The sequence below is a fragment of the Falco naumanni genome, chromosome 2 (genome assembly GCF_017639655.2).
Source record: "Falco naumanni isolate bFalNau1 chromosome 2, bFalNau1.pat, whole genome shotgun sequence".
NCBI classification, from domain to species: Eukaryota; Metazoa; Chordata; class Aves; order Falconiformes; family Falconidae; genus Falco; species Falco naumanni.
This window is the reverse complement of record NC_054055.1, coordinates 75,550,966-75,562,840: the sequence shown is the minus strand read 5'-3', so window position 1 is coordinate 75,562,840 and position 11,875 is coordinate 75,550,966. Positions and strand designations below refer to the sequence as shown.

The window sequence follows — 11,875 nt, the reverse complement described above, 5'->3', positions numbered from 1 at the left end:
AAAGTACACACGATACAAGCAATTCTGTAATTCCACTGTTTATTTTTTTCCAGCATAACAGAAGCAGGCACACACGTGCTAATCTTCATATCAGTGATGAATTTGCCTGAAGGGAACAGGAATGTTAGCAAGGCTATGTACTGGTCCGAGGCAAGTCTGAGCAGCTCACAAATGTTCAGTAGCTTTACTTCAAAACAGCTGTAAATGGAGTCTTCACAAAATGCATTATCTCCACCTGTCTCCTGATACTAGGTCAGTTGGGATATTGAACATTCTCAGATTAAGTTTGGAGCTGATGCGCCCCTTGTTTAGTTCTTCAGAAGCCAGCTACTGCTCTGTGTAGCTAAATAAAAACTATGAAGAAGGCACAGGAAGGAGTGGACCTAGCCCTGAAGCAGGGATGTCTCGAATATTTATCCCACTTCTGTTCTTGGCATTGCAGGAACTTCTTAATCTCAGCTGTCTCTGTCAAAGACATGCAACTGCTTGCCCAACATATTAGGTAAACAACATTATATATTAAAAACAAACGTAAGGCCTTATGTCTGACCATACATTGCAGTTTTATCACTTTGAGAAATCATTGAGCCATTTTTTTCTATTTAAAGGGAAAACGAAGTTCTGCCTAATATGCACCTGACAATGTGGATGAATTGCCTATTTTTTTTTTACTTGTTCTTTCAAGAAAAAAACATCTATTTAAGAAATAGCAAATGGGTGGAGAAACAGAGCTAGTGTGTCTGTCTATTCTCTACACCATACACTTTTAGCCCATCAGGCCTCTTTTAGATGAGACAAGCTAAAAGAGGACAGTCACCACGGTGGCAGCCCCATCCTTCCTGTGGGCAAAGGTTAGACATTGCTGTCTTTGGCAGGGATGACCTACTGTATGAGTCTATCCAAGATGAAAGAACCAAATTATACACTAGATCTACTGGGGAAAGCCATTAATACCCTACAGTATTTATCTTTTGTCATAAAAATGGAAGTATTTTAATTAAAATATTAAAACATCTACTAATATTAGACATTCATTTAAATATAAGCCAAAGACACAAGTGAATCAGTGATAAAATTTCTTGGAATAGAAGAATACAATTCTTACACGCTAGCTAAAACTTCAATGGTTTTTCATAAGCAGATGGAGGAACATGCATGTATTTTATTCTGGTGGTTCCTAAAGTACTCCAAATGCAGGAGTTTTAAAAAACTGTATTTTTGCTTCATGCAAGTCCTTATCCTATTCCAAATAATCTCTTCACTTTCTTTCAAATGTGTCTTTTATATCTGTGTAACAGAAAACAGCAAAAAGAAATAATCTTTTCAGTTTATGAAAAGGTTAAGGTTTGTTTCATAATCTTGTCAAGTGAAAAACACACAGAGAATAGTACAGTTTAGATAGTGGCCTAAAATAATTAGCCAGAAAAACACCGAAATGCACCATTGGGAGTGTAATTCAGCCCAAGGTACACTGAAAGCTGAGTGCACTAAAAAGTTTTCCTTAGCATTCAAAATTTGGCACAGATATTGGAATGAGCATGAATAGGCGCTACAGTAAAAACCTGCCAAATTTTATGCTTAAGAATTGCCTGCTTTCATTTCCACAGCCCGATGAATTCATTTGGATAAGCCTGGATATTTGAAATGGACGTCAGGTTTGAAAACCATCAAAACATTTTTCACGCCATCCTTCTCACCTAAAACTGAAAGTTCTAAAAAGCTAAACTGCCACCTCAGCTCCCTTGTAGAAGAAGCTAAAGTGACATGATAACCTACCAGGAGATCCTGCTTTGCTTTTTTTCCTCCCGTTATTGAAAGTCACTTCTCCTCCTCAAAGGAGGTAGACTGGAAAAACAGCAGAACTGAAGAGGGTGCACCACAGGAACAGGACAAAACTCTGTTGCCATCCATTTAAACTTAGATTAATGGTGAAGGTACCTCACCAGGAATAAACTTGCAGTTTGGGCCTGGAAAGGACAGTAATTTTTCATCCCACTGCACAGTCTGATCAATACCTGTGTGGAAAGTAGAATGTCAATTCCCAGACTGGAATCTGAAAATCACTGGCAGCCCACATGGCCATGGTGGGCAGCAGCTGACCTGAGGGAGATGATCATGAAAACGCTTCAGCAGGGTGATGAGTAATTGTGAAGAGATAATGTTCCTTGACCCAATGAACGTAAGAAATACTGAACGAGGATGTTTAGTTACACAATGCAGGAGCATTTTAACTAGGAACAAGATCAAAGTCTCAGTGGGTAGTGGGGCAAATAGCAACACAGCAATTAATACCCTGATAACTAAAACAAGCGAACTGCAACATTCTATCCACACATAAGTAACAGAAATCCATAAATTGGCAGCTTCTTACAAGAGAACAGCCTGAAATGTCAAGCCTTCTCTTTAACCTTTTCCTGCTAGGTGATAGCAGGCCAGTCTGTCTTTCTTCTCTCACAACTCCAGCCTACAAAGCCATAGACAAAGCCAGTGGAGATGAGAGCTGTTGAAATTACCATTACAACACCCATTCCCTCCAAACATCATCTCAGGTTTGCCTGCTCTGTGGAGTACAGCTGTGCCCAAATTTCATGCAGCAATCTATGCCTGTTTAGACTGGAAAAAATAAATTGATCAGCAAATCTTTTACTATTTAGTCACTTGGCAGCCCCTGCATTGTCATCTCATTTAGCTATGGTCCTCTCATATCAGATGAGACAAAGACACATGGCCCTGCAAAAGCGTGTAAAGCACGTTAGGATAGCTGGATGAGGAACACTCAACACAAACACCATGAAGTTGCCCATAATAAGTCTTCTATCGCTGTGCAAATCAGCAGATTTTGTGTTACCAAATCTAGGTGTTCTTCAAAAGCCATGCCTGTACTTCACACAGATAGATGTCTTCTCTGCACTTCACACTGGCAAGTGCCCTGTGAAAGCAGCTCACAGCTTTGTTGCTACTGGCCAACTTTCTTACCGATGTTTTGATCATTTTAGAAGGAATAAACCTGAAGTGCTGATGGCGCAAGAAGACAAACTGTCTTTGAAGACTGCTCCTCCAGTAGAGCACCAAAATTTTTGTATTTCTAGAGCTACTACAAAGGAAAATACTTAAACATTTCTTTTTCTTTTTTTTTTTAAGTTTATTTTTAGAAAAAAAATCGCAATGTTCATAGAGGTTTTAATAAGTAAATCTTAGGCTTGCAAAAGCTGAAGAAGGATTCAAGAGTCTGGTTAGCTAAAAACTAGTTTGAACTTCCCCCGCCATTCTATCCCTAACAAACACTGGCTTATTTCTGTTTTCTCTACACTTGGCATTTATTATACCTGTTTATTCACACAGGTAAGCAGTACATTTCATTTTGTATTTACACAGATCAAATGTTTATATAAAAAATCACTTTTCCACCCTCAAACACTCTTAAAGGTTTTAGCACTTTTATACTAAAAGTAGTAGGGCAAAACGAGGTCTACAAATTAATTCCAATACAAAATACTAAAATCTGTGTAAAGCTTTGTTGCAAGCTAAGAAACATATACAAGAAATTCTTAAATGAATTATCCTTGGCATACATTCATATTTGAATGTACAGATATATTTACACGTTTAATATCCAAATTTATAATGATTTCTAAGATGTTCCATGAAATATTGTATTTCTGTAGAACCAGGTGGCTGAAGCACATTAGTAAGACACATACTGTAAAACGGCATGAAAATTGGAAACAATTAGAATGAAAGTCAACAGAACTGGTCAGACTATTCCTTCTAGACAGAACTAGTTATTATTCCAGACTTAGTCCTTTAACTGTTAGGATTTGCAATTTTCCGTGTTTCCACAGATACTTGAAACCCTCCTGTGGCTTTCAAGAGCAAAGCTCACAAGTGCTTTCAGCTGAGGATGCAATCATAGGTCCTTATCCCGATGGAAATTCTTCACAAGCCCAAAAGCATTCTTCATACATATGCTATTTATAATGTTCAATGAATGCTTGTGGAGTGAGGCTGGGTTGTTCCAGTCAGTCTTGCTATTCTGTACTTTAGAATTGTAGTACTGGTTCTGTCTTTTAAGTGTGTATGGTAAGCCTTCTGAATTCAACAGTTTTCTGTTAAATTTTTGGTTATGGAAGCCTGAAGATGTTAATTTCCACACCCCAAAACTTCATATATTGTTTAGGCAGCTGCCAAACATCAATCTCACCAGATGTACAAAACCCAACTATGGTTCTGATTTGCAAATCAGGCTTTTCCACATCTGACCAGCTCCGTACTTGCTAAGCAGGAAGCACCAGAAAGGCTGAAGGTTCTGTGTACATTAGTTTGGGTGCTCTGAATCTGTACCAGACAGATGCAATGAAAAAAAATGCAAAAACAAGACTGAATTTTTGTCTCTTGGATGCTCAAGAACAAGTATCCCTTCCTTGGTGGCTGACCCAGGCAGCTACACAGATTGTATCAGCAGCACCCACACCCAGATCCATTACCCATACCAGTGAGCCATTTGCTTTCAGGTGCCCACAACACACACCAAGTTGGTTGGTTGGTACACTCACTGCATACAGGATATTAAAAAAAATGTTTGCACTGCCTGAAAGCAAAGGCGTAACAAAATATTAATTGCTTATTGGTTTTGGAGAGGTAAGAAAAAGTTGAACATACTGAATGCGCTTGAGACACACCCATTTGTCACAGGAGTAAAGGAAAGAATGTAAAGGCACAACATACTTCTACACTCCTGTCATTAAGGCCATATATTGGTGTGCAACAATGCTTCACAGGGCTAACCATACAGAAGTACTTAGGTCTAAGTCACACTCCCAGAGGTGTTTAGCAAACAAGAAGTGTTTTCTCATGCAACTTTAGACTCTGTTGTTTACATTATGCTTTTTTGTTTCCTTTTTTTTTTTTTTTCTTTCAGGCAGAACGCAGGCTCTGTATCCAGTTTCAGTGATCTGTTCTTCACCATGTTTTCTTTTAGTTCTCCAGAAGTGTGCGCTGCACTAAAAAGTGAAAAACAATTCAAGATTAGTACACTAAGTTAGTATCCATTGTAAGTTATGCATTGCCATGTAACAGTATATGCGGACAACAGACTTTTTCAGTAAGTATTTGAAACTGTGGGATAAATTCAGGTAAGCAGAGGGTTGATTCTACGAAGCCAGTACCTTGCATACCAAGGGATATTACACCTCAGATTTCTCACTCAAATAACCATGTCCTACTAGCTCCTTGTAGCTATCTACACCTGCAGTACAACACAACAAGCACTTTCAGACTTGCAGTTTGGCAGATGCAAAAATGAAATGGAGTACAGTCTGCATAAATAATAGAAAAACTGGGTTATTGAAAGAAAGTGCTAGCCTAGGTTATCTACATTTTCAGGAAGTCAAAGATAAGTCTACATAAAATTTTCAAAACGCTAACCTGTTCTGCCATGCCATCTGACCTGGCTTAATGCAAGCCTGCTTCTAACTAGGAGCCATGTTGGTACAACAGTGTATTACGAAAAGCAGAGCCAGTGTCTGCTGACTCCCAGAACTTAGGTAAGGAGTAGCACCACGCTGACCACGGTTGCCCAGCTTCTTGGCTCAAAACATGCTCACGCTTGCTGACAAAAATATAAGAGAGGTATGAGATTTGGGATGTAACATGACATCAATACATAGGCAGGAGTAATAATTTATGATAACAACCCAAGTTTGACTTTGTTGGATAAAACAAAGTATGCATCATCTGACACATTTCACATCTGAGTTCTGGTGAGTTTTGGCCAAAATCTGAGCATATCCTGACTCCAGCTCTTACGTTAACTGCCCTTGGTAGAGGTCTTTAAGCAATACTGCTTGCTTCACTAATGCATAACTGAATTGAAGATACCTGACTATCTGCAGTCCTGACTTCAACAGCCAGTCACAAAAAAATGTTTTTCCCTTGAGAGTTTTATATATTTGACTGCTTAAAGGGAAAATAATTATGAAGAGGATCATGAGATAGATGGAAGCTTTTAGCAAACTAATGAAATATCTGAGAGAAGTAAGGTATAAATTTTTGTTTCTAATTACAAAAAACCAGAACTAGTTCTTCAGGTTTTAGATTAAGCTCGCAGCAAAATACATTGTAAATTTATACGGCTTTGAGATTTTACCATTCAGTGTTGTATTGCTTTTTCCTTTGTTGACCAGTCCAGAAGGCCAAGTTTTCACCTATGCTGTTTCCTCCAGATCTACCTATGGCTTTCCTGGAGTTAATCCATCAGCCAAGTATCCTAGATAACCATACCTGGAAGGGTGAGGTTCGGGTTTTGTTGTTTTAAAAGAGATCCTTCCACAGCTATCACCACTGTAGAAAGATTTATTATCTGATAATCCTTTCATACATTCTGGTCACAACAGGGAATATTTTAGTTCTAAGAACATGCTAGTAAGTTCAGTCCTCCTTATCTCCAGTGTAGTTTCATCTCTGCCCAAACACTATTAACATTTTAATAAACATTTGTGCAATTCTATATGGGTTTACAATCAATCAAAAAACAGTATCAGATTCCAATCAGACACAACATACACTAATGAAACATCTGTCAGCTAATTGCATTACACTATGCATCACACTAAGGGAGCAGGCTTCCATCCCTTTACTTTCTCTAAGCTCCTGTATTTCAAGGACTCCTCAAGGCAATAAACCAATCTGTTCAAAGAATAAAAAGCTACAGAAGAGTGGCTGTATTATCAGAACTGTAATCTTTATTCAGTTTTAAGTGAGTTGTCACGTTAGTTACAAACAATTTTTTGGAAACAAATCAAACAGTGCAAGTAATTTTCTCCACTATGTTAGATGTCAATAAAATGCATTTAATAGGATCCCCACCAAAAAGTTGATCTTTCATCTAGATTCTTCTCTTACCAGGTGGCTCAGATTGTGCTCCTCGATGGCTTTCCATATTCACATTCTCTTCATCTGCTGGGAAGCAAACAGACGTTTAGTATTCAAATTCTCTTCTCTTTGAAGCTGTTAATTAATAGAGGTAATCTGAGAGAAGAAACAGCGCTGAACAAACTGGGCTACTGATAGCAGTTGAGTTGCCCCTGTGTTGCCTGCATGTTAATTCTAACATGCATGCTAGATGCTACTCAGTTTCCAAACTACCCAAACTACAAAACAGCAGTGCCTGGCTGGATGAGCGCTGTTCACCAACCAAAGACTGGAAAGGACAACAACAAAGCTTCTACCAAAGTTCTCTCATCCAAGTTCTATCTTACATACGTGGAAAGAAAGCAGATAGCAAGCAACAGACAACTGCAGAAGAAAGATTCATTTCGAGATGAACATCTGGGTAGTTGTCAGAAAAATCATATGTAGGCAAGCATCTTGTGAAGACACAAAGGTATGATTTGCAAAATTAGAAATGACAAAGTATTTTTCAGCATGAAAATAGTCTCTAATCCCCAACTTGCACTCAATTTTCCTTAAAGAAATGTTCTCCTGCACTCTCTCCTACTTACTCCTTAGCAGGAAGTGCTTTTATTTTAAGAAATATGTCTGCTTCTGAAAGTCTAAATTTTGGATGAGGCATTCTTCAGACACCCACTCTTAAGACAATCCTCTCCTAGTAAGAGAGGTTACTCCCTGTGAAGATAAATTCACTGTGCTTTTAAAACCACCTTATGCCTAAGATCAATTTCTAGACCCCATATAAATATAAAAAACCATCTCTTTAGACAGAAGAAACCAAAACTAACACAGAATTCTTACCGCTTTGTTTGAAACAGAGTTTCTTCTTCTGGTAAGCAATGAAACTAGACACTGCTCCAATCACAGTAGCAAGCACAGCACTCACAATTCCAGCTATTGCTCCCTGAGAACCTGGGGGAGAAAGTTAAAAAAGTTAGGAGGAAAAATAAAGGTTTGCATACATTTCTCAGAATTGAAAGCAATGTCAAAGTTGGATCGTCTCGAAGTAAACCCTGTAAACACTTCAAAAAAACAACCCTGAAATTATGACATGAAACTGTAGTAAATCAACTCCTCCTGTCTTTGTGGATAATGAAAAGCACATCCTCTAATTCTACTCTATAATCATTGATTTCCTAGCAATGCATACAGTTAAGTAACTTAAGCATGCCTGTTTTAAGTTCCACTAATTCCACTTTCACACCCAAATCTAACTTGTAGGCATGCAATCACGGCACCAGCATCTCTGAGTCCTTAACACTTGTGAATCACTTGCAACATAGATTTTAAAATTATGAAAGCAGAGCTTGAATGTAAGAATTCTAGATTCCACAAAAGTTTTTAAATTGAAACCGACTACCAGCAGTGACCATTTTAGCAGAATATTAGCAATACAGAAAAACCCAGAAAACAAGCTTCAGACATGTAGACACCAGACAACATCACACACAAATTTATGCATTTACCCTCAGCTTCTTCACCACTCTTTGGACTTGGGCCTTTCCGTTCTGTAAAAATGAACAAAAGGTTTAGATTTAATATGTCTAAAGAACACTCATATCATAATTAACAACCTTTTTGTCAATTAATCATGCAAAATTACAAGCCATCTATTATATCCATACAGTGCTAAGCTCTGGCACTCAAACTTTCTATTTTCAATGCACAGCTCATGGTGGTGAAGCCACACTTCAGCCTTGGGTGTTCAGCACTTCTACAAAATGAGCACAGTACACCTGTGAAATCCGGTTTAATCAACTTGCCCACCATTACAGAACACTCCGTGGAAAGGAACAGCATATAATTTCAGAGTAGCATTCAACTGTACTTCCATGGAACCAACTATCTTCTAAAATCCCTGCCTCATTTACTAAATACTTGTGCAATTACCTTGGCAAACCAGACAGAAGGTCCATAAATACTATCCTTATTTGTCACTATGCAACTCATACCACTGAAGCAGGAACCTGTGCAGATGAAAACACCACACAAGTCTCAACAGGTGCTTCTTGCGCCTGTCAATTTTCAATTTACCTGCCCCAAAGGAGCCTTGGAAAGTGAAATCTTCCCAAAAAATCAACATCAGTAACCTCCATCTAGGACAACTCTGAAGAACTCAGTAACCAGCCACATGCCTTAACACCACATCAAGATAATTAAGCTAACTCTGATCTGGAAACAGTGAAGTTGCAGTAATGCACACAGGGACAACTAGCCCCATCTTAATGATGGCCATTACTGCAGCTTTGTCTTTCAGACCATCTCTGTACTGAGTTGTGCCATAAAAATTAGATATGGCAGATTACTCAGTTTGGTAAACTACGAAATGGTTTTATGCTGCTCAGAGTAGACATACCCCACATCACTGTGAAGTCTTAAAGATCAATTAGTCCTGTGGGACAGAGGAAATATTTAAAAACACAAGGCGGACCCTCTTCTAGCACATCCCTAGGCTTCCTAACTAGAAGAACTAAAAGGAACTGAGAGTATGTCACAGAAGATCTGAAAATAACACCTGGATGCCTTTAAGAATTATATTCACAGTGAATTTTGAAATAAGCACCATATTCACATCTCAATTTTTAGCCCCATCTTTCTTAGCATAACAATAAAAATCACCAAAGGTTTTACCTCTAGACCAGTTTTTCTTAATTTTGGCAGAGGCAGAACATACTGCTTTTGAACTGGAATGCATGCTCTTAAGTTTCAGACACCAGAATCAAAGGTATTACAAATTACACCACGCTAACCAGCTTGTGAGCAAGCTTTTATCAAAAGCTCAGGTAACCACAGGATCAATATGAAGCACAACCTGCTATCTTACCATTGCTGCCACTACCGTCGCCTCCTCCTTTTGGTAAACTGCCATCGAATAGATCTGAATCATCAAGGTTGCCTATTAAAATTAAAAATAATATAATCTTACATGTTTTAAGTTCAATGAAAAGACAACTCAAGGCACATAGTGACATGGAAGTTTTCTCTAGATCATTCAGCTGAATCTGTGGTGTTTTTAGGCTCAGCATCATCATCAGTCACATGTTCACGATTCAAAAGCCCTCCCAATCTCAAGTCCCTTCCGCTCGGCACTATACTGTCTAATAGCAGCACTGCTGCCTCTGGACTTCTTGAGCAGCTGAGAAGTCAGTGTCCAAAAGCAGGCAGTACCGCACAAGTGTGCTTCCTAAGCAAGCAGGAAGCCCTGTAAGCTACCTAACTGGAACAGCCCAGGACTCGTCATCCTGTTAAAGCAGAGAAAGGGCATGGACAGGAAAGGACCCTTTCTTTTCAAGGCTGCAGCTGTGAATGTTTCTTCAGAGTTGGGTTTCTAAGTCACAACCAGTCTTTGGAACCTCTACGACACACTAGCTAGAGGGAAAAAAAGCGTTCAATATGCCACAGTCCAGTGGCTGCAATTTTTGCATGACAATGAGAAGATCAAAATGCAATTCCCTCCTCTGATTTATTGCAGGACATTGAACCAGTTCCTCTCCATTTCCACTGGACCCTACCTCATGGGACTTGAGCACTCCCTCCTTCCCACTGCTGCCAAATTAACCTGTAGTTTATGCAAAGCGAATACGTTTCAAGCAGCAAAACTAAAAGCAGTGCATCAGAGGATGTTTTACTTGGGTGGTAAAAACACTGTACCAAGGTGTGCAAGACTGAATTCAAATACCTGCTGCTAATCAGGCAGGAGAAGGAACAAGAACCAGGGCTTGCATTCCAGGTAAGGACTCTTTACCACCATGCTTATGGATAATGGCATTGTCACAGTTGCATCTATCTGAATCTGTTTTATTCTGAGTTAGGCAAAGATAGAGAAGACCTCTAAGCACAACAGGCAGGGAAGGACATGTATTTTAAGCCTACCTTGCAAACACAAAAGAATTGTATTTCTTAACTGGGCCTTTAAAAAAAACCCAAAACCCACTAAAAAAATTACCCTTTAACTTTGAGCTTTGCCTTTCATTGAAATGCTTTAAGAATACAGATCACAGGTAACTCCTGCTTACATTTTAGCACAACTAGCAGGGATTCAGTTTTTAAAGATGAAAGGACTCAATCCAATGCACAGATGCTCCACCACAGGCAGCCAAGAACAGCATTGCTCCAAGCACACACACTCTGTCCCATCCTTCCTGCTCCTCACACCATCCCGCTTTTAAGTGAAAGGCAGGTAACTCAACAGGTTTGTTATGGAATTTCAAGACTACTGCAAAGTTTATTTGCAAGACAATTTTTCCTCAATCCTCAGTGTTTATTCAGTGCAACATCTGACTGACATAGCAGCCAATTAACAAGGAGTAATTATTAGAAGTTTGAGACAGTAAACCCATGTAATTATTCAGGAGTTTGTGCTAAAAGCCTTACCAGTGTCTTTAGGATGTACAGGTGGACCTTGCTTGGGGTTATCTACACACAAAAGAGAGATTTTGGGGGAAAAAAAGCAAAAGGTTAAAATATCAAAATCAGACTACAATACGGTAACTTTGAAAGGGACTAGGAAAGATTAACAAACACTTCTCTATGTTCAGAAATTCCTGTTAGGTCAGTCTTACCAGTGTCTCTAGGATTTGCAGGTGGAGCTGGCTTGGGGTCATCTGTAGACAAACATAGTATAAAGTAAGCAAAGTTACTAGTGTGAAGAGACCAAAAGCAGAGCATATAGTGACCTTGAAAGACTATCTGACCTAAAAAATGGTATCAAATCTTCCCCGTGCCATTTTCCTTTCCTTTCATTAGCTAATGTTTTATTTGTTTGGTTATTTTAGGTTAAACACTGAACTTTAATGCAGTTAACACTGCTTCTGCTACATTAGCCTGTACGTCACACCCTTGCTATAACACAAACAGAAGAACTCACTAAGTGTTATGCAGCATTTTAGCTTGCACATCTGACTTCAAATGCAGAACTTCTTCAAAT

General features: G+C 38.9%; 1 protein-coding gene across 2 annotated transcripts in view; it reads right to left on the bottom strand.

Annotated features, from left to right (window-relative positions):
* Nucleotides 1-3,140: 3,140 nt before the first annotated feature.
* CD99 (CD99 molecule (Xg blood group)) overlaps nt 3,141-11,875 on the bottom strand; it is a 28,037-nt gene continuing 19,302 nt past the window's right edge. Inside the window, exons 5-11 of one of the 2 annotated variants that reach the window (XM_040584909.1) lie at nt 11,511-11,552; nt 11,323-11,364; nt 9,773-9,844; nt 8,415-8,456; nt 7,750-7,860; nt 6,901-6,954; nt 3,141-5,000 (exon numbers count right to left, since the gene is read on the bottom strand). In XM_040584909.1, the coding sequence (XP_040440843.1) occupies nt 4,975-5,000; nt 6,901-6,954; nt 7,750-7,860; nt 8,415-8,456; nt 9,773-9,844; nt 11,323-11,364; nt 11,511-11,552 (389 nt within the window). In that variant the 3' untranslated portion in view covers nt 3,141-4,974. Of the gene's footprint in view, nt 5,001-6,900; nt 6,958-7,749; nt 7,861-8,414; nt 8,457-9,772; nt 9,845-11,322; nt 11,365-11,510; nt 11,553-11,875 lie in introns of both variants that reach the window. The other variant, XM_040584908.1, reaches the window with a different exon arrangement.